The sequence below is a fragment of the Hippocampus zosterae genome, chromosome 20, assembly GCF_025434085.1.
Source record: "Hippocampus zosterae strain Florida chromosome 20, ASM2543408v3, whole genome shotgun sequence".
Classification (NCBI taxonomy): Eukaryota; Metazoa; Chordata; class Actinopteri; order Syngnathiformes; family Syngnathidae; genus Hippocampus; species Hippocampus zosterae.
In genome coordinates, this window is record NC_067470.1 from 6,827,071 (window position 1) to 6,854,094 (window position 27,024).

The 27,024-nt window shown below is 46.2% G+C and overlaps 4 protein-coding genes across 5 annotated transcripts in view; 2 read left to right on the top strand and 2 right to left on the bottom strand.

The window, feature by feature from the left end:
• Nucleotides 1–12: 12 nt before the first annotated feature.
• On the bottom strand, nt 13–1,451 carry ndufb4 (NADH:ubiquinone oxidoreductase subunit B4). Its single transcript, XM_052054456.1, has 3 exons — nt 1,237–1,451; nt 254–397; nt 13–148 (listed from the first exon to the last, which is right to left on the bottom strand). Exons 1-3 carry the CDS (start codon nt 1,411–1,413, stop codon nt 86–88), a joined length of 384 nt encoding a protein of 127 aa, XP_051910416.1. The 5' UTR covers nt 1,414–1,451; the 3' UTR covers nt 13–85.
• A 53-nt stretch (nt 1,452–1,504) lies between these two features.
• On the top strand, nt 1,505–2,823 carry LOC127593183 (sperm-associated antigen 16 protein-like). The gene has a single exon (XM_052054451.1). The coding sequence runs from the start codon at nt 1,767–1,769 to the stop codon at nt 2,721–2,723; it is 957 nt and encodes a 318-aa protein (XP_051910411.1). The 5' UTR covers nt 1,505–1,766; the 3' UTR covers nt 2,724–2,823.
• Nucleotides 2,824–6,509: 3,686 nt separating this feature from the next.
• Nucleotides 6,510–10,559, bottom strand: si:dkey-12l12.1 (uncharacterized). Its single transcript, XM_052054454.1, has 6 exons — nt 10,336–10,559; nt 8,480–8,527; nt 7,485–7,595; nt 7,247–7,363; nt 6,989–7,069; nt 6,510–6,904 (listed from the first exon to the last, which is right to left on the bottom strand). The coding sequence occupies exons 1-6, from the start codon at nt 10,456–10,458 to the stop codon at nt 6,851–6,853; spliced, it is 534 nt and encodes a 177-aa protein (XP_051910414.1). The 5' UTR covers nt 10,459–10,559; the 3' UTR covers nt 6,510–6,850.
• Nucleotides 7,484–27,024, top strand: part of myripb (myosin VIIA and Rab interacting protein b) — a 50,465-nt gene continuing 30,924 nt past the window's right edge. The window contains exons 1-3 of one of the 2 annotated variants that reach the window (XM_052054433.1): nt 7,484–7,632; nt 13,349–13,495; nt 20,365–20,591. In XM_052054433.1, the coding sequence (XP_051910393.1) occupies nt 20,482–20,591 (110 nt within the window). In that variant the 5' untranslated portion in view covers nt 7,484–7,632; nt 13,349–13,495; nt 20,365–20,481. Of the gene's footprint in view, nt 7,633–13,348; nt 13,496–16,055; nt 16,235–20,364; nt 20,592–27,024 lie in introns of those variants that run through there. The other variant, XM_052054434.1, reaches the window with a different exon arrangement.

Sequence of the window (27,024 nt, forward strand, 5' to 3'; positions counted from 1 at the left end):
AAAGCCACAATGTCAATGACAGTCTAGTTTTATTTTGTTAATAATTACACACACCAAAACAAGCGTGGTCTTTGTACAGTGGCGCTCATGATGACAAACTGAACTTGCGTTCCAGGGTTCCGTCTTTAATGCTCTGCTCTCGCCTGTCCTGTAAATAATCAGAACCAACATATGATGAGGAGAGCAGTTAATGATTTAGATGTCGTCCGCTACACACACACACACACACAAATAAAATTACTAGTGCACAAACCCTGTCTGTTTTGAAGACGTAGTAGAAGAAGAAGAGTGGAAACACCCCAAACATGGCACCCAGCAGAGATGTCTTGTTTGTGGCCCTGAAGTGTGGGTAGGGGTTGGCACGGGCGTACACCCAGCGCGTCAGGGCGGGATCTTCCTGTCACACAATAAAAAATACTTTAAGAACACAGGCCTTAACATAGTTTATTTGAAGAGTAAGGATGGCCAATAATGTGACACTCTGTGGAGCAGCAAAAAGTTGTCTGTTCACAAACCTATGGTCTTCGTAAATCCATGCAGGTCCGAGAGTACGAAATCAAGATGGCGGTGAGCCTCACCTGCTTCAATTATCAGAATTACCCCTCGCCATAGCAGCAGTATCTCCAGACTGGGATTACTTACTGCAATTCTCTCACATGTGGGAAAGGAGCGCAAAAGTCTGGAATGCACTTTTTACCGGGGACAACGGTAAGACAAATGCAATTTGTGCACTTGCAATCCTACACCGGACGTGCTGTTGGCCACATCGCACCCCCAGACTGACAACCCAACCTGACATCACATACACTTTGTATGCCGATTTATTTTTCACAAGTACGCTTAAGGGGTTAAGACAAGTGATTTTTAATAAGGTTACGTGATTTTTAATACGTTAAAGGGGCTTAAAAGCTTGCCATTTTCGCTGTTTGATAGGTGCATCCAATTAGGTGCGCGATTTGTAATTGTCAGCTGTGAATAATCAGTATTTTCATTGAGTACAAATGCGATACGGAAGTTTGCCTTATTAGATTGCCGGTTCGGATGCTAACACAGCAGCATGCATGTCCAGCAGGAGTCAAACAGTGTGCCCTTAAGGTATCGTTAAAATCTTAAACACGGAGATGAATGTTACGTCAAGTGGACTGTTGTGAATAACGTTTCCAAGTGTATCGGTTAGCATGCTAACTCGACTGGTTCGCCAAGGGTGACATTGTTAGCTCGTCGGTAGCCACTTACAATAAGCTCTTTTCTGTGCGGATTGTTAAGTTGCATCTGGTACTGCCTCTTCAGGTTCGCCCGCAGTGCCGCCCTCGCCTCCTCAGCTCGTCGATACTCCGGCGAAAGATTAAAATATTCATTTGGGTCCAATGTTTTTGGCCGTGTTGCCAAGGGCGCCTCTTGGTAGTCGGCCATGACAGTTTGCTGACGTCGGGTAGCGAGAATAACGAACTATCGCGTGGTTTGACTTGCCAGTGATTTAGTTTGCGATTTCTCGCGTGAACATGCCATCTCCAAGGAAACCTACGTGATGCAATTAAAAACAACACAAGCGGTCTCGAAGTCTCACGGAAAGGAGATCAACCTGTGGTGACGCGTTGATATACGAACGTCACCACGTTTGATCATTCCAATGTAATCAACGAGCGCTAATGACGTTTTTTTCTGGACCTTGCCACATTTTGCTGGTGGATGTACTGGGGGTCGGGGGTGGGGTCAATTCAGGATGACGCTCTGAGGAGGTTTAGTGTCAGGTTTTCTATCCAACAATGAACACAGACGACAACGCAATGGAGCAAGACGATTCCTTTGATCCCGACGGGGATGATCGTGAAGAGAATAACGGTGTTGATGATGAAGTTGATGCGAATGATGGTGATGACGGGAATGGTGGTGATGATGACGATGGCGCTGATGTTGATGATGACCACGATGGTGGTAATGAGAATGCTGATGTTAGGCCTAATGAAAATAAAGAAGAAGAAGAAAAAGATGATGAAGAACAAGTTGATGATGGTGATAATGATAATGATGATGCCGGTGAGGACGACGACGTTAGCTTGACAGAAGGAGAAGAGGAGTTGGAAGCGACAGTCAAAACCATAAATGAGCGCGCGAGAAGAGCTCATGCAGTTTCTTCCGGGTTCGATACGTCTGCCACCGCCTCCGAGCTGCACGTCAACGCGGATGATTTTATCCGCAATTTTCTCGGTCAACTGAAGATGACTGCAACTCTTGACACTTTCCAAACGGAGTGGACGGAGATGGCGCAAAAGGGCTTGCTGAATACCAAGCGGGTCGGCGAGGTCCCGGACGTGTATGTCCAAAACCAGCGTTTGCACAACGAACTAAAGAATGCGCTACGGGAGAGGGAGGAATACCGACTGGCGGCCTCAAACTCAGCCGAGACGCTGGCGATGGTGCAGAAGAGCCGAGACACGCAATGGATGAACCGCAAACGTGCTGGCCAGGAGAAGAACCGACTGGTGGAGGAGACGAGGAGGCTGAAGGCTCAGTGTCACGCGTACGAACCCGCACTCAGGAGGATGGACGACAAGTTTCAGGTCCTTGTAGAGCAGACCATGCGGGCGGCTCTGGAGAGAGACAAAGTGGTGAACTTCGCTCCATCTCAACCATGTCCCCCCACTGTCCAAAGAGATAAGCAGCAGAAAACCAACAGCTGTGTGAAAAGCTCAAATCGGTTAAGTTTTAATAAAATTCAATAGAAGGTTGGAAGACAAGTCACAAATACAATTATCATTATTGTTGTCGTTATTATTATTAAAAATCACAGGGATGAAATAAAAATACTGTACGTAGAAACATCCATGGTTCATGTTGTATTTTCTTCTGGAAAACCACTAGAGGGCAATCTCTACTCGTCAACACCATAAAATTAATGTCACGTTTAAAGGCCCAACATGTACAATTTATTATCGCGAGTTCAATGACGGCAGACACAAGAATGATAGCACTTAGAAAGACATTACATGTGTAATGTGTACATGATCGTATATAAGGTGACAATTAAGGTATTGCTTTGGACTAAATGTGGTTAGTATATCCATCCATCCATCCATTTTCCGAATCGCTTAATTCTCACTAGGGTCGCGGAGGGTGCTGGAGCCTATCCCAGCCGTCTTCGGGCAGTAGGCCGGGGACACCCTGGATCAGTTGCCAGCCAATCACAGGGCACACATAGACGAACAACTATCCACGCTCACATTCACACCTAGGGACAATTTAGAGCGTCCAATCAGCCTACCATGCATGTTTTTTGGAATGTGGGAGGAAACCGGAGCACCCGGAGAAAACCCACGCAGGCCCGGGGAGAACATGCGAACTCCACACAGGGATGCCGGAGCTGGAATCGAACCCGGTACCTCTGCACTGTGAAGCCAACGTGCTAACCACTGGACTTCCGGGCCGCCCTGGGTAGTATATAAGGTAACAATTTATCATATCCTGATGAAGTGGCCTTTGCAATATATATGAATTCGTCACTCTTTGCATGTGAATTGGACTGTATATAAATTGTCCGTTGTGCTGCCTTGGTTACAGCGATGCTGATAATAAATCCCTTTTAAAGCTGCAGCGTTGGAAAGGCAAACAAAATGATTGATTCCCCTCCAGGACATCTGAAGTGCCACAGGGAGTTCGACTTCCCTTGCCCAACAAGCAATCAAGCAAGCCTGTCAACACAGTGGCCAGGGAGACGTAGTATTTAACCTCGTGAATTATTCATGTTTTAGCTCTTGAGTCATTTCTGTGCACAGAAAGCACGTTTTCCAACAGCGGTCGATGCAAAGAGGCCGCCGAATGTGACAAAAATGTGAAATGAAAACATTTTTCATAGCCGTGCTAACCAATGTTGTTGTTACTTTAGAATGGCCCCTAAAATGAAGTCAAAACGTCTGCAGCCACATCCCCAATATAGTTTTGCTCTTTACCAGACTTCCTTGAAGTGGCTTGTAAACTTACAGACGGTGACATCATGCTGCTTCTTATTCATAATATTTCTCGCCTCAAAGATTCCATGAGTCTCTTGCCTTTGAGGAATGTTACAGGAATGTAACGGTCCACCCTTGTTTTCAGGAACGGCACATCGAGACTTTGTAATTTTCACAGATGGTATGAAACAAGTCAGTGAGGTGGTGGTTAAAGGGGACAATAGGTCCATTTTGTACCACCCAAGTTGCCCTCCCTGTTTGGTCTCATCCTGCCTCAGTGCTTCCTTTCTATCCTGTATCTATGAAGTGTTCAACTTGCGGCTACATAAAAAATATCTTACGGTCACTGGAGTTTCACCCTCGCTTGCTGTGCTCCAAATTCTGCCCCTCCTGCTTGTCTCTTGTCTGACCCACCCGCGCGCCTCGCATCCTGCGGCCGCTTCGGTGTCTGTCGCCTTGCCGTCTGAGGAAAAAAAAAATCTAAACGCAGCAGAATTGCTGAAACCATTCCTACTGCTCTTGCACCGTATTCATTATAAAACGCATTTAAAAGAAAAATCCGGTGCAGCAGACTCGCTGTCGTAGCACCAAACACGGTCATCTCTGTCTGAGATTTTCTCAGACATTTTTGCAGTCAATTTAGTGCAGTCACTGAATGGTATATGTGAAATATAGTGATTTGACATTTCTTACAAAATTCTGTTTTTCAACATGATCCTCTGTCCGTTCTTTCAGCAATCATTGGCTGTCAAATATTAGCAACATCTTCCTGATTTTGACCCACAGGAGAGTCGGAAGAAGGAAAAAAAAAAAACCTTGAGAAGGGGCCGCAGATGGGGGAATTCCCCTCTTCCAGGATGACCAGGCAGCAATGGATTTAACGCAATATCCTGCCGCACAAAAATCTATGCTAAATTGTCGTACGCGGTCGCATGTGAAATGAAAAATAGTCGTCAGATTGTGTTGGTGTAGAACTGCACAGCATTCCACAGCTAGTATCACCATATTTTACTTCCGCTTGACCCACTGGAATGATTTCTGTGCAGCAAGAATTTAAGGAAATGCACCACAAAAAGTGACTGCACTAAAATGGTGACAACACCCCCACAAATATATCAGACAGTGACGACCATGCTTTTTGGGGCGGTAAGGATATTGTAAAGGCAACATTTTTTTTTTATTGCGTCGGTGAGTGGATGCACCGTAATGTGTTGCATGACATCAAATGGATGCAAATGTGATCGAGTTCACACAAAATCTATATGCGGGCTAGCAACCAAATGATTTATGTATCATTCTACGCATAACGTGTCGTTAAAAAGACTCCCACACTCATCCTTGCTGTAAGTCAGGTCAGCATGCGGAGGAGTTGCACAGATCAAGTAACAAAACACCCGTATCCTGCCTTCATCCCGAGAGCATGAGTGATGCTGCTGTGACGGCACTTGCAAGGATGGCGCTGGGCGGGGCCCGGCGAGAAGAAAGGGGGCGAAGGGGGCATCGGGTGTGAGGCAAGACGACAGCCGCTCGTGTGCGTCTGATACAATCGGAGATGAACAAGGCGAGGTCACAGTATGCGGTCAACTTGAAAATAGATGAGAGGGATGCACGGCAGGGACGCCGTGAAGGGAATACCTCGTCTTCACTGTCAATCGTCACAAAATCTCACAAGAAAAAAAAAGCTAAAAATATTCCCAGCTTTGATGGAAAGATGAAAGGAAACTAAGCTTTTGATTGTATAGTGCGAGTCGGGTGGCTTTCGGCTTCCATTTATATGGAGCTCACCCGGTGTCTTTTCCTTGCTGTCATCGTTCAATTAGAGCTGACACGGGTGGAAGCGAGGAGATGTTAACTCGCCGCTTTTCACTATACCACATACCGAATGGTTTGGCAAACGATCACGTTCATTTGGATTGTCTTGGAATGTACTCGTTCTGATTGTCCTTCACATGACGGGAAGAGAGTCCTGATAAAACAAGCGTTGGATATCAGTCCTGCAGCTTTGATTTCCAACTCATCGCTCATTTGGTGATTTATTGAATCTCAGCTCACCCCGACGCTGTAAATAGGCAGAGTTGTTGTTCAAGCTCCGGTTAATGTGCGCGCATTGACGTCAGTGTTCTGCAGAAGCACTCCAGTCTAATCTGCTGGTCCGGACCACACTTTTTCCATTTTGCGGGCAAATGAATTAAAAGTGACACGAGATACTGGAATAGATGTATTATGATGCATGAACCAGATGGGCTCAACGATATTTATTTTTTTTGCTACATCTTTCACTCACGCACTTGATTTGCACTTAGTGGCCTTTTTTACCCTCTTTTCAAACTTTCAAGTGTACCCACAACATTGCCATTGCCTCTGATATTTGCTTTTGTGAGTCAGTCATACTGGGCAATTTGGCAGATGCCAGAGTGGGAAATGAAAGGTATTATTCCAGGAAAGGGAGAGAGAGAGAAAGACTCCACTGCATTAAGGACTGCTATAAAGGGCCTTAGTATGGGCGTACTCTCCTGATTGAGAAGGAAATGTGTAATGAGAAGCTTGAGGATCTATACACAGTCTTTCTTCACTAAACCTTTATTGAAATATCCGTGAAAAACAACAAAACACGTATGCAAAAATATACCCGTCAATATCTAATAAAATATAATAATTAAAAAAAACAACAAAGCCTCATGAGTCTTTTGCTGAGTGTTTTCATAATATGCAAGCATGTAACATATTCGAACCTTAGCATATAATTGCAAACTGATCAATCGACTCTCTTAGAGCTGAAACGGTCTCAATGGACACACACAAACCAATGAGCTGCTTGTGAGATTGTATTTTTGTTTTCCTTCTAAGATCTGGACACATGGCTTTCCCGTGTAGGTCGACTTTGCCCGAATAACGGCGTCGCACTATGCTGTTATTGGCCTCAAGCTTCTCTTGGGTCTTCCGTTCTGCGGATTTCCCTGGACAGAAAACACACACACAGATCCTATGTGAAAGGCTGCTTTTGATGGAGGGGGAAAAAATGACATTGAAAGATGACTCACCAGGACAGAGAAAGTCCCAGTGTGACCGGATTTGGCATATTTGGGCTGCTGGTTCTTCACCTGCCTTCTGGCTCTGATCACCTGGGCGGAGAAAACCAATTCCCAGCATTCAGTCACTATGATAGGTCCGGCTAGTTCAATGCATTTCGAGAGCTCCGTGTACGATGGGTGCCCCTGCTGCACATTGATCCAGCCTGCACAACAAAGGCTCTTTACCCCAGCTGCGTTTTCTGCTCGAGGGTTGTCATGGAGACTCACCTGTAGGGGGTTGGACTTCTTATCGTTGCTAAGGAGTGAAAAGGAGCCGACGCGGGATTTACGCTTGTTCTTCTTCTTATTCGCAGCTTGAGCCAAGTGTCGCCTGGACCTGTCCGCCTGGAGGAGGGTTGATTTGCCAATTTAGACACCCGCGACCACACACGTATGCACACACACTCACACACACGCACATACACTTCCCAAAACATGCCTGTAATGTGTGTGTGTGTGTATTTACCTGGATGAGACTTTTTGGAAAGCCTTTTACAGAGAAAGCTCCGGGGAGGCTGGAGTGACCCGGGCGGGCGTGGCTCCTCCTCTCCACCCGTCTCTTCGGCCTGAGCGGAACCTACATCACAACACTGTCATCATGCACAACGATACAGGTGGGCATCTCTTTGACTGTACGAAGAGAATTTTCACATGAGCCGGAACGACACCTCCATTGAAATCTAAATACCCGTTCCTTCGGTTTTAAGAGCAGCCCAACTCCGTTCGTTCATGGCCATAAAAATCCACTCCCGCGTTTCTCACTTCTCGGCGCATAAACGAGGAAATGTTATTGATCTTGCCGGTGTGCCCTAACAAATTGACTGTCGGCGCGAGAGGCTAACAGGTTTCCAATTTGGACTTTGTGGTCAATTTATGACACTGCTGTCGGTTGTCGACTAATATCAATAATTCATCTTCTGAGCTAAGTAATCACACAAAAGAGGATCTGTTCCTTCTTTTTCCATCCCTCGCAAGTACCTTTCTGACCTGAGATAAAAGACAAAGCAAAAAACCCCACCGGCCTTCCCAATTAATGATACTGTTTACAGGGCTCGCCGTGATTGCCCTTGACCTACATCGTAATGGCCGCGTCCATTTTTCATCGCGTTGCTGCATGTGGCTATTTGGCGCCGACATATCATTGGAACATGTATCATTTCATTCCGTGTTTCCAAGCTGCCAAGAAGCCAGATTGTTCATCTGGGCCCCACCATGTTTCCATGGTCACACCGCGATAGCTTTATTACAACTACGAGATGTATCGCTGATACAATCTTAACAGCTTTGAATGAAGCCAGGAAGCTGTTTTGCATTTCACGGTGTACAACCGAGCAATGCTCAATTTCATTTTCCTCACTGGGTTCTATCTGCCGTCTTCCTCAAACAAGCGTGCTGAGCATCCGAGCCGCGCGTGGACTCTCTTGCGCTTGTGTGCGGATGATTCGAAAAGGTGGCGCCTACCTGCTCTACACTTGCGAGTATTGGTTGCTGCAGGCCCCGATCACCCGTCTGAAAATGGAAAGAGAAAGCGCACACGATAAATATAATATTAAAACACAAAAGTAAAGTTTCCGGAAAAAAAAAAGTCTATTTGGATTTGCCTTGCAGTTTCACAGAATCACCTTGAATGCAAAGCGCTTTGAAACATTTGGCCACTTTCACGCGGCCAAAGAAGCTCAAGGGTCATTCCCCGATCAATAACATGTTCTATGACTTACCTCTACGACAATGGCAATGAAAGCGAGCGCCTTTATAAAATGAGATTTTTTCGAGCAATGGATTGTTTTTTTTTTTTTCCCATGAGTTGTTCAGCCTTCATTTAACTGAGCCCCAATGGTGTCCCATTCTGCGGCACAGATCATGAAACAGGGTGCCATCAACTCCCTTATCAGATATTACACTGCGTCGAAGGTGCTAATGACCACTGGGGACACCAAATTAAACGTTAAAAGTCAAGTTAATTGTGATTCTGCCTCTCCATATGAAGCTCACAATTGTGCGCGCGTGCGTGCAATCACCTTTGCAAAAACGAAAAGAAAACCTTGTAGGTGGCACCGACTTCCTAAGATAGAGAAGAAAGTTCCTTCCCATATGAACATTTTTCCGTGTGGGACAGGCGATTCTTTTCAACTCGGGCAGCTGTACAATCCATAGTCCAGATGAGCAGGACTATTATGGACAAAACGCGACGACTTTCCACAGAAAAAAAAAACGCGGAACCGCACGTTTGAAGTCAAACAGCCTGCGGCCACATGAAACAAAAACAAAAAAGGGCTCAGAGGGATTAAAAAAATTTTTTTTTTTGGTTCCACAGTGGGTTTGGGTGTTTTGGGCCTGATGGATGCAAAAACCATTACAATGAGATGCTGTGCCAGTTAGGCAATCTAATTATATGTTATTGCTGTTCAAGGTTATTTTGTCTGCTGCAATCTGGAAGCACACTTGACCGCAACTGTTGTCACACATAGACACACACACACACACACACACACAGCCGCCTCTTTCCAGCGAGTCACAGGGAAAGAACAATACCGCAGATGGACACGTGAACCATAGGAGCTTCCATCTGCAAGATTAAACATGAAAGACAATGTCGATGTTTGAAGTCGCGCGTCTTCTCGGAAGACTTTCCGCAAGATTTTGGAGGGTGTGTGTGGCGGGAGGCATGAAGAGCATCTCCAAAGTGATCTGTGATCAGTTTTTGGATGGATCTTTTAATCGTGCACTACCAAAAAAATAAATGAAAGTTCAGAATAGAGTTTCCGTTTCAAGGGGTGTGTCTGAATACCTTTGATTACAGTTGCGTGACGGTTAAAATCGTATTTGTTAGATGACATTAGAGAGTAATCAACCATCGGTACGAAAATCGAGTGGTAGAATATTGGCGTGAGACATGATTACTTCCTGTGTTTTCTGGAAGATGCTCAATATTTTTGTTCATATCGTGTAGAGTACATGACGCGACGCTGACGAAACTCTAGCCTGGATACAATTCAAGTCAAATAATCTCTTAGATGATTTCAAAATACTTATTTTAGATTTGCTTACATAATAATGGGATACATTTTGTGTTTTGTTGAAATTGATTTTTACTTTTTTTTTTTTTTTTTTAGGCATTGAAGTGATTTTAGAATTCATTTTCATGTACTGTACAGAAGTGACTGGCTTGATTTAAGAAGGTCAAGTTGATTTTAACATCAGAATAAGATCTTTTGTCGCCAATCATTTCCTTTCGTTCCGCAGTTTCAAATGCACTGTGACGATGAGAGATGGCGGCAGTCCTCCTTAGTCGACATGGGTGAGAAGAAGAGTCCTACCTGCTCGTCCGCCGTCTGCGTGTTGACGCACAAGTCGGCCAGGCTTCCTCCGGAGCAGTCAAGCGCGTGAGACAAGACGCTCGCCTGCAGGCAGAGCAAACACAGCCACGCAGTAAAGCCCATGATCCAGTCTGCAAGTCGAGTGTTCCCAGCCCCCTGTCAGCTCCTCGCTTTATACACTCGGCTCCTCTAATGAGGACCAGATGCTGGGAAACGCGCGTCCATGCCAGCTTCGCACAGACACGCAGCCCACCGCAAGCCAGGCTCTCCACGCCTGCAGCCAATGGCCTGCGGTCCTGCAAAAACATGTAAGACATCTTCTGCAGCTGCCCCACCGCCAACCACCTTCATTCACCCTGAAGAGCTCGTTCAACCCGGTTGGACAAAAGATGCGTTGAAATCTCTTTTTCAACTTAGCCCATCCACGTCCATGCTGATGCTGATCATTTGTGTACAAGGAAAGGAAAATGTCCCCCCACACCCCCCCAATATTGCATGCAGATTTGTCTTGATTTTTTTTGGAGTCACAGCCTTGTGTCCTGCACGAGTTGCCCCGACACTAGGCGGTAGGAAGCATGTCTCGACATTTAGAACAGAGAAAAACAAGTGACAACAGGAATGGGATAAAATTGGACCCAAGCCCTTTTTTTTGCTTTTGAATGATCTTCCTTCACCGGGGCTTTATGAAGAGCAATTTTGTTTCCATTTTAGTTGTTAAGAGTGTCTTTGCGTCCAATGTTTGCCGATCTAGAAAAGCTCAGTGTAAAACCAATTAGTAGGCTTTGTTGTTCTCCTGGGTGTCCCCCCCCCCCTCCCCCGTTATAGAGTGGTGGGCCGGCTCAAATCTCATTTTCACGATATGCCGCAGACTGCTAAAAAATCGGATCACAGCCCGAGGGCTGGACTTTATAACGCCTCTGCTGAAGCAATTGAAAATTCCTTCTTTTGTTCCCACAGCTTATGCAGACAAGTTTGTAGCTTCGCTTCACTTCAGGAAGCCCAATAACCATTTGGAAACTTACATAAACTGTGAAAATGGTTACCGCGTGACTGACATTACCAGACTTACACATTGTGGAAGCACTTAGCACACCTTATGTGGGAGTTTTATTTATTTATTTGCCCCCCCCCAACATCCTTTATAAAGTTGCCTGCCAGAAAGAATGTATCTCCTGGCCGGGAGCAAGTTGCGCATGAATAGGCAGCTTGTCTCAAGGTGTGTTAGACGATGGAAGGAGTGACCCGGAGGGAGCGAGAGCGCGAGCGGAGGCTAATGTCTTCAAGCTTTGAGCGTTTCATCACAGCGGAATTGTTTCACGCTGCTGCTATTTGAAACGTGCGGCTGAGAAAAGGCAAAAAAAAAATTGTCGAGACTAAATATGCTTAATTTCCTCCCCAGGTTAAGATCGTTGTAAACTCGACAGTTTCCTGATATATGAGTAAAAGATGTGCTGGTCACCAAACTAGCACAATTTCCCAATGGAGCCCAAAAGTTATGTGGGGCCTCTTATTGCAAAATGTCTCTCAAGCGAGACCACAACTGCAAGGCTGATGAGGGGATGGATGGGAGGGATGTTTGAGCCTGGAGGCAAGGAGAGAAAGAAGGGAAAATGACCTTGCAAACAAAAAAAATGACACGCTTTGCTTACATTAGTCACATGAACGCCACAGTGAGCCCATCAGAAGACATGCCAGCGAAATGTCTCATCAGAAGCATCCCGTCAAGCATCTAAAAGCCGTCGAAAAATCCCGATGGGATGCTATTCTGTGTCTCACTCTTCCGCTGTTGCTCATCAGTGCACTAACTGCCGTTGTATGAGGACGATGCTTTGCGGTGAGCGTCGGCTGACGTAAAAACGTGTCCGCTCTGACTAAAGGTGACGCGGCGGGCCGTGTGTAACACATAGGGTGCGTATGTTGGGTGGGTTGGGTAGACGCCACACAGCTGTTTGGCAGCGGTTTAGGAAACGATATTTGGGTCATAGGAGACATGACTCACACAATAATGGATGTTTTGAATGAGTTGAAACGTGCTCTTCATTGTGACTTATTACAGACAGACCTGTTCTCACTTAAGGGACATTTGTCCGATAGAGACGATGACACTCTGGTGAATGGAAGTGTAGCACTTTTTTTTTTTTTTCATTCAATGGGGGTTCTGACCCCGTTATCTGGTCAAGGATTTGTCATTGCAGATTAGTTGAGATTTTGTTTTTGTTTTTTATTATTCGAGTCCCCTTTTTTCAACAAATTTGCATCTTTATATATATATACACACATATATATATATATATATATACACGTTTATACGGCATGCACTAAGCTAACCTTGTAGCTTGTGAGCCTTCTTTCAGAGAATTAAAAATAATATGAGGTAATATACAGTACATAGGACAAATATTTGGAGTTCTCAGGTGACGCAAATGACGATATGGTTCACAACATCTTTGTTTGTATCTATGATCTTACACCTCTGTGGTTGGCGTGAAATGACGGAGCGGGAGGGGGGACGGGGGGTCTCATGCGGAAGGAGCACCGAAGTTTGATTGTTTTTTTTATCTACGTAAATGTTGTCTGGCTAGTTCTTGTTACATTTCATACCTTAGCATGCACATGTGTCCTGGACAACTATGCTCCTGCAGGAAAGCATGTTCATTTGATGGATAATCGGTTACGCAGATTCGGAGTGACAGTGACTCGGGGGTCGGGGATAAATGCCTCAGTGTGGTTTAAAATAGTATCGGTGAACCAACCGTATGCTGCGAAAGCTAGGAAGTGGGTCATGAGGAGTGCGACGATGGCCTGAAATAGAAAAAGCGAAACACCGCTGGAATGACGGGGTCTGGACCCTGACACATATGTGGAGCTGGCGTAAAACTCCGCTCCACATATATGGTGGTGATCAAAGCGATTTCGAACGAGGGCCATTTTGTCTTTCTGACAGTGACGTCACGATCGAGCACAGGTCATGGCCTCTCCCTATCTCTCATTTTATCTCCCCATCGTCTCTCAGCTCTGGTTACCATGGCAGCAAGTGGTTGTACTGTATTCAAACAATGCCGCTGTGGACTGGGGGAACGGCAAGATGTGCGCGGATGAGAGCGGGCGTGGACGTGTTTCCGGCAGCGGCGGGGGAAGATGAGGATTACTCCACACTCAGGTGCGCCGAATGAATCGCTTTACATCCATCAAAAATGAACTGCCCCACGTGCGTGTTTTGTTTCCCGATTGTATAGTGTTGTTTGCATGTTTTGCCTTGACTGCGTCGGGGGCAAACGTATTCTCTCGGTTTGTGTGTCTTTATTGATCGGAGCGGTTTGAATTCTTAGTGTCAGATTGACATTATCTTTGTCGCGTGATCATCTGTCTGGCAGGCTGAGGATGAAATGACTGGCCCATATGTGTGAGTGTTGCTCAACCTTCAACAACACTTCCACGCGCCGCGCTTTAAAACTGTTGCAGAAGAGACGCTGGCAATTGTACTCGTACTCATAAAACACACAATGCCCGAGGAGTCGGTGTGACTAATGTAGTCCGGATGGAGAGAGCAACCGCACAATATGTTGTGGGCTTTCCTCACTGGAAAAAATAATCATTAGTAGGATGGAGGTGAGTAAAGGCAAGGGATTCTGGCTGTGTGGGAGCTTTATACTAACACAAGCCTCTCATGGAATTATCTCGAGTAAATATCTCATTCCGCACAAGCTGTACACACGTGTCATATCTCCAGAACGTAATCTGTTGCTGAAAGCTGGTAAACCTCGCATATGTTTAGAAATCAAAATCCAGTATGTGAAATTGAATCATTGTGTTCCAGCAGTCAAACGGTCACATTCACAGGGGGGGTAGTTTGCACCACGCGGTTGGGAGGTCTCGCGTTGCAAACCCACAATTTTCTGGACATAAATACAATTCCAGGTCCAAAAATAAGTCTTCTGCTACTCTTCATATTTGCGCAACGCTTAACGTTTCCTCAACCCTGTCATCGTGTTTCCTATAATCGTGTTGGCGCGCGGCTAACGGTCATCGGCGACTTACGGCAAACCAAGATATAACCCAACAACAAAAAGCAAAACAATAGGCGTCGCCGTGGGCCGGTTCTAAAATTTGGGCGCACAAAATATTTTCCTCTTTATTGTACAAACCTTTGGATGGTGAGGCTTGACCGTAAACAAATAACCGCCCATATATTCTTTACTCACTCTGAAAAGCAATGCAGCAGCAATGACTCATGACAAATTATTTGCTGCTCTGGTTCCCGCACTGCCATGGCAACTTTTCGGTCAAATTGACGTACCGGTACATTACAAATACAGTCGATAGGGAACAGATGATTTAACATATTAAATTTAAAATCACATAATCTAAAAAAAAAAAAAATCCAACCCCTGTGCATCTTATCTAATACCTTTAATAAGCTGATACTGGCTACAAATGTGAGTGAGTGAGTGAGTGAGTGAGTGAGTGAGTGAGTGAGTGAGTGAGTGAGTGAGTGAGTGAGTGAGTGAGTGAGTGATTGAAATATCGAGAAAAGAGCATGCCTTTGTTCTCCCCAAATCAAATGTATGTCATATTTGTTATAACCGTCATTATGAATTGACAATAGAAGCCTACATGGGAAAAACACTCCAGCCATCTCTGGCCCCTTCTTCTGCCTCGACTTTGATATACACGTCTAAGGAACAACATCCAACACAACCTTGAAAATGACAAACGATTAGTGTTCTTGTAGCCCTCATTTTCCAAATCGGTTGCTATTTCGCAGGAGCGCTGCAACAGGGCAGGGCGAGGCCATAAGAGCCATCCACTTAGACGAGTGTGCCCGCATATGTCTGATGTGGTCGACTCCAGCCGCTATTGATCTTGTAGTTTAGGGCCGGTTCCTGTGTTGCCGTGATTAGTGCCTCCGTGCTGTCCTCCAGTTCTGCCTTTTCCAGACACTGCTATGTTTTCTCCATGTCGGACACTTCTTCAATTTGTCAGTGGCGCATGCAATGCTTCTCCATCTGGCTCCTTCTCCTTGCTGGGTTTCTGTCTGAAGCATCCGCTAAGATGGTGAGATATACATAATGAAGGGCTATATCTATCTATCCGTTCTTGAATCCGCTTTTCTTCACGGGCGTGTCTTTCGGAAATGTGGGAGGAAACCGGAGTACCCGGAGAAAACCCACGCGGGGACAGGGGGAACATGCAAACGCCACGCAGGAAGGTCGGAGCCGGAATCGAACCTCGCACCTCTGCAGCGTGAGGCCGACGCGCTTAACCGGTAGACCACCGTGCCGTCTGGTTAGCCTTTATTGTGGGCTTAAATGTCGATGGCGAGAGAGAGGCTGTTTTGGCGGATTCCTCTCGAACATGATTTAAAAGTGACTCATTGGTGCAGGATGAATTGGGATGTCTTCATCTCTGCCTGCCGGCTAATTGCACCGGCGAGCGTCTTTGTGAATGAAGCAGGCAGCCAAGGCAGCCCCCCCCCCTCCCTCCTTGCTCCCGCGCTTCCTTGCGGTGCCAACAATCTTGATCACGGGTGCCAACATCCATCACATCACCCCCCCCCCCCCCACCCCTCTTTCTGACCAATTGCATGCGCTTTCCAGCACTTTCATGACACGCAGCCACTCAACGAGCCGGTAAACAGGTTGTGTGCCAACCCCGGCGCTCACCTCACCTCGCCTCGCCTCCCCACCCTCCCCCCTCCTTCTCTGCGTAATACAAACCTCGTGATCACCCATTCACTTCTGCAAACGTCTGCCTCTCAAATGAGAAGGCGCACAGGCGAGAGGGGGGAGGCTGGGGAAATTAGGAGGGGTGCAGGCAGGTGTTGTGGAAGTTAACGCTGGCCCGGAAGAGCAACGGCGAGAGCGTGGCCGGCCGTCCACCGGTACCGGCTTGATCCCGAGTAAGTCGCCGCTGCGCGATGGACACGTCGATGATTTTGTTGCGTGCATGTGTGGGTGTGATTGCCTCTCGGCATGGGTGGAACGCAAGCTTATCATTGCAGCTTTGCATGCGGGTATGTTTAACGTCAGTGATGATTTTACTTTTTTTTTTTTGTCTTCCGAAGTGCGATCGAGCAACCTTGCGTTTGCTTTTTTTTTTTTTTTCATGGTGCTAAAATCACGCCGATGTCACACGCGCTCAGCACTAATGTGGCAGTGCGCGGCTGCTCCTTTAAAAAAAAAGAAAAGTAAGATAAAAATGCGTCATTTAGCAAGGGGGCGTGTGAAAATGTGCATGGCGTGGAGCTGGAGGCAGCCGAGATGAGGAGGAGTGAGGACACGGAGGGGGGGGGGGGGGGGGGGGGGGGCTTTAAAATGATCCAGCGCATGTGTTTGTGAATTGCTTCTGGAATTGGTGAAATGACCTGCGGCTTTGAAGAAAAAAAAAAAAAACAAAGTCATGTTTTGTTTCAGAAGAATAAACCCCCTCAGGAATGCAAGCTGAAAATCCGGCGCTGAGTGTTTGTGGAGATTTGGGTGAACAAGGCGCACAGTTGATTTGTTTGTGGTCGCCGCTTACCTGTTGACAACACTCTGCCGTCACTGCAGAGTGCCAAGCTTTTGTTTTGCGGTGGTTGTCAACATTATGACATCACCACAACGATCATGTTTTGTTTTTTTAAATGTGATGATAACATTGATGGACCCAGTGTCAAATTTGCGAAACAAACAATGTGCACTGAATCTCATCAGATTGTGCGATTGTAACATAAATCAAGCCTGGTCGGTGTTCTGCTGCATGATATTGGTTAAGTTGATCTGATGTTGTGAGTCCAAGTTCGCTTCGGTCTGTTTTGGCGGTGTTGCTCGCCTGCCCCAATGGCACCCTTCACCCAGTTTTGGTGTAATCCCCACAGACCGACGGCAAGCAACAGACGCGTGGGACTTAATCTCCTTGCCGGAATGAATAATGAATAAGAGTGGTCGGTTTCCACAGCAAACCCTTTGACTTGTCGATTTGAACAAAGTAAAAATGACTTTGAGAGTGAATCAGAATTTTAAAGAAAAGAAAATGGACCCGTTTTCTAGAGCGTTTGTGCTCGTGAGAGTTGCTGGTGGCGACTTGAGTTGTAAACTGTTCATGTTTTGTGTAAAGGAAAAATGAGCTGGGGGCTGACGCGGGGCAAGAAGGCTTGACTTTAATCTTGGGCCTAACACTCCAGAGTTGGACCTATTCATCGCCTTTACATTGCATGAAATCATTGGATGCAGGACGCTATTCTCTAACGTTTTGACCGGTCTTGACTTGGAGTCATCGACTTTGAACCTCAGCCATCCTAGTGTAGGATACGGTTCAAAATCAATTGGATGACTCATTCCTGAATCACCGTGGTTGGACGCTTGCTCAGCATCTCTTGGATAATCGAGTCATTTCCTGCGGCCGCAAAACCTTTTTCTTTTGCTACGTGAACTGTTAGCATCCTCGTGTCATTTTGCTGGAGGAGCGCTGAGAATGTTGCGCTTGGTGTACGTTTGACTCTGTGACTTTTAGCAGCTGACCCAACAGAGTTGGTTCATTTTGTGCATGGCTGCACCTGCCGTTCTGTCACGAGTGCGCTTTAGCTCAAGCTGGTGTGTGGTTGGCATTCTTTCTCACTTATGTGGTGAAATGTTGTGAATTCGATACAATAAAAGTGACGGCACATTTTTCCTTTCCTTTCCAAAACAAGCGTCCCATCGGAGCGTTTTGGCATTTGTTCTTCGTCTCGTCAAAGCGTCGTGAATCTATTGCATATGTGATTCAATTTTAGAGTTCAATATTGCCTCCAAATGAAGTCGTGAAACAAAACAACAACGGCAGCCATTGTTCCCTGCGCAGGAAGGACTTAAAACATATATGAACGAGCGTCTCCGATCTTCCTTAAAGCCGCTATCGAAGCCTCGCACTCATTTGAATAAGTCGTCAGACTTGCTCTCACTTCTTCCAGCATGTTCCTTTCATGTTGTCATGGAGACCGTACCCTGCTGGACTGCTGGTCCTCTCATTACTCTATGCAGCTGCTGTGTATCGGTGCATACTTCACTGATAACGGGATCCGTCACTGATTTACTCGGGCTATTATGGTAGCCATGCTAGGAGACACTCATGCTAATCCTCAATGAAAATTGCAAAGAGCCGAAGCACGACGACAAGGGCGCGATGGTATGGTTTGAGGCTCATAACATTTTGACCAAGTGTCTTTCAGACTGCTCTGGCGTCAGGCCTTTATAGGGCAGGGGTCACCAACTCTGGTCCTTGAGGGCCCCGTGTCCTGCATGTTTTTAGATATGTCCCTCCTCCAGCACACCTGTGTCAAATGAGCAGCTTAAGGGGAAACACGCAGGGATAGGGGCCCGGAGGACCAAATTTGGTGACCCCCGCATCTCGGGGGTACGCCTGCATGCGGGCCATTGCTATGACACACTCTCGGCCAGAGTTGTCGTCTTCAGATTATGTCACGCCCACTACATCAGGACAGACCTCCACTGCAGAAATTCCTTCGGGCGGACATATTCTTCTCACTCTGAGACCGCTGGTGTCAAAATAAAAGTTCAAGACATTCTGACAGAGATTCCCGGGTTCAAACCAATCATCCCCCCTACCCTCCCCTGCCGCAGGAATAATACACAAGTCCGCCCCATTACTTTGTTGATGACGTCGCGGGGCGCAGCTCCAGCGTCGCAAGTCCTTGGCTGCGCTCGCTCGCTTGCTGTGTACAAGCACATGTCGCCGGTTGTGAAATATGACTGTGTCAGAGTTGGCCTTTTCCCGAGGCAAAGGCCAAAGTCTCTCATCACAGCAGCCCAGCGAGGAGCGAATGCCACGGCGACCGTCGTTATTTACGCCGCACGCCGCCTGACACCCGATATGTCTGAGATGTTGCCGCTTTTGTCTTCTCCGGAGCTGACAATGTGTCACAGGCTGCCGCGCTCTTTACGTGCGCGTCCTTGTCGGTTTGCCATGACGCTAATACTCCCAACCGAAACAAATGACTCACGCAAGCCCCCCCGAAATGAGAAATCTGTTTGGCTGAAATAGGATGATGGTTTGAGGGAGATAATATCGAGAGATGCTTTCTCTGCAAAATGACGCCACGGCGTCAATTGAAAGCAATTTGACTTCAGCGCTCGAGCCGAGGCACGTATTTCCCATCGGAAAATATGTCACGGCGCACCACTTAGCCAAACGATTCCCAAAAAGTGAATACACGGGTTAATTGTGTACCTTCTGGACATTCTGTTCTGCCAGTTACTATCAGTGCTTGCCAAGATAAATCGACACCAACATTTTTTTTCCCCACAAAACATGAATAGTTTTCGTCCAGCCAAGTGACGCCGGATAAGGTGGCGCACCTGATGGTCCCTCACGGAAAACTTTTGTGCCATGGCACACTGGTTGTGAATGACTTCATGCAAAATGAAGAGCGCTGGGAAGCTAAAAAAAAAAGGCAAAACATACCTGTGCCAAGTATTGCTTTTATTCATTTTTGGGGGGGGGGGTAGGCAAAGTGGGCATATCATTTCCTCTAAGATGGGACAACTCAAGGAATGAGTGATATACTGTACGTTTTGGAGGAGGCACTTAGCCGATGAAGCCATCAAGCCAATAATAGATCAGGCATAATTGTCTGGCCTTGTGAGTCATCGTCACTCCGCAAGTGCACTCCCATCTTGTTTGGACACTGTGCTTAATGGACCTTCTACTTCTAGCCATGGTCTCATCAGTCTCTGCAGCGCCCTTCCTCTTGTCTTTTTTTTCTGTGTTCTTGTTGTCTTCCTTTCTTCACTTTCTCCCTTTTGAGCTATTCACCCCCCCCCCCCCCCGCCCCCCACCTCCCCCCTTCCCGCCCCATCCTGAGGAAGAACTCACCGGCCAGAACGTTTTAATGAGACCCAATACAAGAGCTCCTTCAAAAATTCTGCCTTTCCAAAGATGACAAGTATCCAACTTCTTCTCTATCATAGAAGCCACAAGGTCACACGATTAATTAAACAAAAAAAAAAAAAGAGTGTTTTTTTAAGAGTCTGCTCCCCCTTTGTCTTTCTCCAGGATTGTACCAGCCAATAGGATACGAGTGCCTCTCCTCCTCCGCCTCATCATCATCTTCGTTCTCGTCATCCTCCCGTGTTGGACCACAAGCGGCCCAGCGTGGCAAGCCCGGTGAAGATGGGCCGCAGGCTAGACTTGTCCGGCCTGACGGACGACGAGGCCGAACATGTCCTGAAAGTTGTCCAACGGGACATGAAGCTGAGGAAGAAGGAAGAAGATCGGCTCAGGTGAGGTGTTTCAATTCATCTTCAAATTCAGTGGAAACGCCAAAACTCAAATGCGCTCACAATGTTTTCTGAGGTAGTTCAAGCCATCGCCGTGCGGATGACACATTGGAAACGTTGCATAAGTGGTCTTGTTCTCTTGTACTTTTGGGTTTGCCCTTTGGTTCCGAGATTGAGCCGTGTTTGCTGAGCAAAAAGAAGCGTGTTATTTGTCATTGCGGCACCTACTGTTGGTGTGGGCTTTTTTTTGGCTTGCTGGCTGTCACATGGGTTGGCACCTTCGTCTCTTGTTGTCACAGCTTCTTTGTGGACATATGAGGAGGAGTTAGTCCCTTTCTTCTTTCCTCATGTCAGCCTGAATTCCGACGGGGGGGGGGGGGGCTTCACTTTTGACAGACTTCGCCCCCGTAGCGCGTCTGCCAAATATGTGGTCATTTGAGGGTGTCGGCGTGTAATGTCTCAGCAGCTCTGCGGGGGTGGCTTTGCATTAAAATGGCGACGTCGTCACAACCAGATCCAAAGTGTCATTTGCAGTTCTCATGTTTGGTTAGCCCAGACAATTTTGCGAAACTCAAATATGTTCCCTTGACGACAAACCAGACGCCAGCCTAGGCGAATCCATTTTGGAAATTTGGATGCTGTTCTTCAGTTCACTTTCTTGCTTTTATTTTGAGATGAGGCCCTTCGCCATTTGGTTTGAAGTGAAAAACACACAACAGAGGAAACCACAGAGAAGCCACTGCATCTTAAACCTTAGACCGTTTTCCCAGAACCAGTTTCAAAGTAAGGATGATGTTTTGTGAAATTACTGGCGTGTAAATGCTCCCATCCCACACTTTTGGTGACAGATCCCCCAAAATCCGGCTCCTTCGCTTGTTCGATGGATCCAGACAGTTTCCCCAAAGCAAAATGGCTTGACCCGCTCATTTTGCAGATGCGACTTCTTCAAAGCAAACCAAAAAGGAAGCGCCATCGCCACGCTACATGATCAGACAGATTGTATAAAAGCCGGCTGACTGCCGCCGTACACGCTCGAGTGTTTCGGCGGGTATTTAGCTCCCTCTGGGCTTCTCTTCGCCACGCATGATTGATATTTGCTTTCCTTTCCCGGGTAAAGTCAGCCCTGCAGAGTTGTCAATTACCCAGTCGCAGGATTCATGGAAAAGTAAATAAGCCTCAGCCAGGGCTCTAATGCTCCATTTTATTTCCCCCGTGAGGCCTTCTAAGAAATGAAAGTTTTGGCTTGCACGACCCCCCCCTGTTCCGCAAACACTGAGTCGTAATGAATGCGTATTGTAAATAACATGATGCGCGCGGCTATATCATACGATGCCAAGGCGACAACTGACCGTGACGGCTGGGTGATTTACAGCTTGATATTAACTTTGGAAGGCTTTCTAGGCATGTTCTAATTTATTTACGCCAAAACAATTTTCATCCAAATCGGACAATTAGCAACAGGAAAAAGCTCCACAAATATGTCACGAGTTGCAGCATCCTTTAGGTTTTGTTGACGTGTGTTGCCATGGTTATAATGATCGGTGTTTAGCCAACCCACTTCCCACCCAGACTTCCTCCCTATACTTACTCTCTTGCTATCCAGGCTGTAAATTTCCTCCATTACGCTACTTTATGATTACGATGACCGCTAGAGTGCAGATCACATGCATGTTGGTCGTCCTAAGTGATAGGTTTCAGTGTTGTTTGACCACGCTATAAGGTCTGATGTTTAAAAAAAAAAAAAAGATTTAGCCGTTATGATAAGCAAATGTTTTTTTGTGTCTGACTGTCTGGTTGTCTGTCCCTTAAACATTCAATGATTAATTGTAACTTTAGAGCAATGCTGATTTATTTTAATTTGGTGATTTTCGGTTACTAATTCTAATCACCTCGGTGGCGAGGCTGCCAAAGTGTCCATGTGTCATACCACCAATTAGAGCGGCCTCGCGTCCGTCTCGGGCATCCTCTCGGAGAGCCTCATTATGGAACAGCAGGACGCTCACGGGGGTGAGACGCGGGACTGGTTAGCAAACGGCTCTCCCCAAAGGTTCCGGAGACACTGACGGGGAAATCAATATCGATAGCGATAGTCTAGAAGGTGCCGTTTCACTTTTCCACTCCAAAGAACCGATTTGTCATCCTAAAACCTGCCCCGCAAATCATTTTTCGACCCAAAGAAGAATTTCTATGTCAGCGTCCTTGAGTCATTGAAAATAGCGGTAGTTTTGTTTGAGGCTTTCTTGCAGCCTTTTGTGTCGCCAGACCGGCCTCCCCGGAGAAAAACGCCTATAATCATGGGGACCGAATGCAAACTCCCCACAGGAAGCCTGGGGTTGACAATCTCATCACTGTGAGGCATACGTGCTAACCACTAGCTCACCCAGCGCGCTGCCCAGTAAACATTATCTTTCTAAATGAAGAAGTGTCCTTTGCGTGATCTTTGAGCCATGATTTGAATTCCTATGCAACAACTACGGTAGCTTTAAAAGGCCCCGTTACGTGCATTTCACTTTTTGTGCGATGGAATGCATGCGCAAAAATATTCTGATCAGAATGTAAAGGGTGATCCCTATTTGGAATAATACATTAGAGCCCCCCCCCCCCCCCCCCCCACAACCACACCCCTCTCCCTCCAGTTTACATATCAAGTCGATGTGATACCCAAATGCCAAGGTTGTTATTTGTTTCCAGTCGGACAATAAAATAATTTTGTTGATGTATGACGCTGTAGCCGCCATTATCAAACCATCTGTCGCTCGGTTTATTGGCAGACTAATCCATGACACATTGTGTTTGAATTGGCAAACTGTACGTTGAAAGCACTTATGGGCCTACTCAGAGTCAGATTCGTCCATTTGGGACAAATATGACTCATGCATTCAAGGGCATTTGCGTCTGACGCTCTTCTTTCTTGCATTTTAGCTCCCTCGAATGCATAAGCAGAGCAGTGGAAGTCATGTATGAGGCGAAGGAAGACTCGGGCCAGTGAAGATTTAAGGGTTCAATGTCACGGCGTCAGGGGGGGGAGGAAAAAAACAACTCCCTCATCTACCAACTATGAACAGTAGACTCAATGTTCTTTCGATGTACTTGCCTGCAATCCAAGCCGGGTTCTTTTTCTTTTTTTTCTTCCTGGTTTCAGTTGTGAGCCACCGCTTTCGGTATACCATTAGTGGGGATTAGCTGCTGTTCTGGTCCGAGTTATTTGTCTGAGTCATGTTGATGTGGGTTTGTTTTTGAAGTGGAAGTGCGTGTGTATGATGTCATCCTGTGCGTGTGTGAAATGACGTCCCTGCTCCGTCCGCCGGGTGTTGATCCATTTATCGCTCGATGAAATCAAAGACGCCCTTGTGCTTGTGTAGCGGTGTGACGTTTTGCCACCGAATGTTAAAGTCGCCCTCTCGTTTTGATACGGGATGTAGCATATTGGTGAACGGAAAGGTTAGCGCTTCAAAAGTGTGACGGATGTAAATGAATTGCAAAGAGAAGCGTTTGGGGGCGGCGATATGATGATGCAACGCCCTGCACAACATAAAAGTCGAAAAAAAAAAAAAAACCAAGCCACCACATGGGACAATGAGCTTGAATTTCACAGGGATGTCTGAGATCAACGCTACAGTTGCCTCGGACTGTGAGATTTCTAATTAGCGTTGGAAACGGCTCCTACTTGATGATGTATAATATAATGAAACTTAATTAGCTAATGGGAATAAAGCTGCCAAGACCACAGCAGTGATAAGTGGGCATGCCCGTGCATATTGTGTTCAGACACACACACACTAACGCATACTCTTGAATTTGGCCCTACGTATTCCGTATCGCTAACCGTATCCCACCTAAAAATTTCAATGGACATCTATTTTTCATCAAACATCACTCTGAAGGTGTTTCCAAAAATCGGGCTCACCCAAAGTGTCCTTTACTCAAGTCTCGACGATGGCTGCAGACATTGCTTACTTCAGGTTGAATCGTTCACTCTATGCCACTGACATAGATGGGCAAAGTGAACTTATTCCTATTCGATCATACTTTATGATTTATTCACAAGGCTCCCCCCCCCCCCCCCCCTCCTTGTGAGCCACACGGCGCCTTATGACACATGAGGACCATTCCGAATGTTTGATTGCGACAAATCGTCAGTGTGGCCGCACCACTCGGATTGGCTGGCAAGATGGCGAAAACTAATCCCCCCCCTCCGCCCCCGGACGGCTCACACACTCCTCTTCAGCTGTTCCCCACTGGATATATCGAGCCAATAGATGTCTCTCCTGTTACTTTGTCTCCAATCCAAGTAGCGCCGCTGCTTCTCCAGAATAACAGGCCCCGGTGTTATCTCCTCGAGCGATCGTCCGTGCTGTTACCTTTCTATTTGTTCGGGTCTACGGTGATTACTTTCGCTGCTGGCCAAATGTCAAGTGCTGTTTTTAGTCAGAGGGAAATGGCCAGTTGCAGTGGAGAGATGGCGCCCCATTCATCTCTTTTCCTACCTGTTGAACGTGTCATTTCTCCCTTTGCACCTCTGCTACCAGGTCTCCTTTTTTTTATTGCCCTCTTTCGTTGTCTCATTAGCATCCCGTGCTAATTGGGAAAGCTTGCAGCTCCGTCCAGGATGAGGACACTGTTTTGATCGATATTGTGGGAAAGACGACTTTCAATTTGTTCAAAATGGAGAGCGACGTGAGTTGTTGCTATTGAAAAGATCCGGTTTTGGCCCAGGCCACGTACGACTCCACTTTGGTTGAATCTAACCAGTTTGGATTGTGCGGGTGTACGTCATGTTGTGCGAGAATGACAAAGTCTCAGAGGATCCCACTTCTGGGCTTTTGGCGGTGTTGACACACCGAGAGGGACATGCTCTGAGAGAAAACGACTCCCCGATGGGATTCCTGCTTTATAAAAGTGTTTGCATGAAAATCACCTTGCAGTATTTTATATCGAGCTTCTTGAAGGAGCCGTGCGAGGTTTTAGTGCACCCTTCAAGCCTCTCGGTGTGATGTCGGCCACACGCTGACTGGCTTTGCGTCAGCGTATGAAATATTACATAAAGAATGCAATATTACATAAAATGTGGCTGATGAGTCACAACATTGTAGGGGAAATCACTCCTCCTTCACTATGATTGATCACGCGTGTGTTTTGGGGCCGAAAGACAAAGTGCGCGCTGTCAAAATCCAGCAACCTCCAGAGCAGCGGCTCCCCTCTTTGCTTTCCGTCTTCTTTTCAATCCACTCTTGTGTCAGGAACGGTGCCAGGATGGAGGCGCTGCACGCTGCAGCGGTGATCCTCCACTTATTCGCTGAGTCAGACGACCGGAGTATTTGAAACTGTGGTGATGACGGTGCACAAAACAGACACTTGTGGCTTTGCTTGTGCTTGCTTTTTTGGATTCATTCATTCGCACCACCTGATCCTTTCTCTTCCTCCAACATTTTGTAGAAACATTCCCTCCGAGTTTCCATTCCTGTGATTTGTTTTTGAACTTGTGTGTGTGTGTGTATAATATACTGTGTGTATATATATATATATATATACTGTATATATATATATATAGTTTTGTGTATAATATACTGTAATATATACACACACACACACAGTATATTATACACACACACAAAAAAAATAAATATATATATATATATGTATATATATTTTTTAATGAACGTTAGTGCTGTCTGTTGTCATACATTTGCTGATCACTATGATCCAATCCAAGAGTCTGCCTTTTTCGTAAGGCTCAGTTTTGAGTCACCATGGCAGAGGTATTAATTTACGACAGATTTTATTATTGTCGTTTGTCGAAATGAATATTTTGCTATGCTCATGTCACTACACTACTTTTTTTTGGTGAAAACTGCAGTTTGGATGGATAAGACAACTAAAATGTGTTTTCTTCTTTCAATATTGATTACCGGGATATCAATAAAAACAGTCGTAGTTCATTCATCAAGGCAGATAAAAAATAAAAGTTTCCTCTCTATTGTCAGTCAAATGATTTACGTGTAATCCCCTCCTATTTTTACATCAATGTTTAAATACATCTTCAATGTCAAGCCCTTCTCACACGTCCCGTGTGCCGTTCAGCTCAGCATTGAACGCCCGCCAAGCTTTCCATCTGTAGTTGTGGTCAGGTGAAGGACAGCGGTGGTGAAACCTCGAGAGGGCCGGGAGACAACTTTGGACTTGTTCAAGGGAAACCGTCATTCATCTTTGGTTGCAATTAAATATACGGTAGCCGGGCTTCCGTCCTGCCATTTACGTTTAGCCTGCAGAAAGGACACCCGAAGCAGTCGCAGCCAGGGACTGAGAATGAATCCAGATGTGATATTTTAACGGTGAGCCAGCAGCTCCTGCTGCTTTTCTCCTCGGTTGATAAAGAGTGTCAAACTGTTCATTTTTTTGTTTGGTTTGGTTGGCCGACAAATTCAATCAGCAGCAA

Bases quoted from the DNA above. Each gene is read 5' to 3' on its own strand.
- LOC127593183 (XM_052054451.1), top strand. From the start codon at position 1,767: ATGAACACAGACGACAACGCAATGGAGCAAGACGATTCCTTTGATCCC.
- si:dkey-12l12.1 (XM_052054454.1), bottom strand. From the start codon at position 10,458: ATGGGCTTTACTGCGTGGCTGTGTTTGCTCTGCCTGCAGGCGAGCGTC. The intron at 8,528-10,335 runs GTAGGACTCTTC...TTCCATTTTCAG, and splicing joins CGCAGACGGCGGACGAGCAG to ACGGGTGATCGGGGCCTGCA. The intron at 7,364-7,484 runs GTAAATACACAC...ACCCTCCTCCAG, and splicing joins TTCCAAAAAGTCTCATCCAG to GCGGACAGGTCCAGGCGACA.
- ndufb4 (XM_052054456.1), bottom strand. From the start codon at position 1,413: ATGGCCGACTACCAAGAGGCGCCCTTGGCAACACGGCCAAAAACATTG. The intron at 398-1,236 runs GTAAGTGGCTAC...ATTGTGTGACAG, and splicing joins CGCACAGAAAAGAGCTTATT to GAAGATCCCGCCCTGACGCG. The intron at 149-253 runs GTTTGTGCACTA...GATTATTTACAG, and splicing joins ACGTCTTCAAAACAGACAGG to GACAGGCGAGAGCAGAGCAT.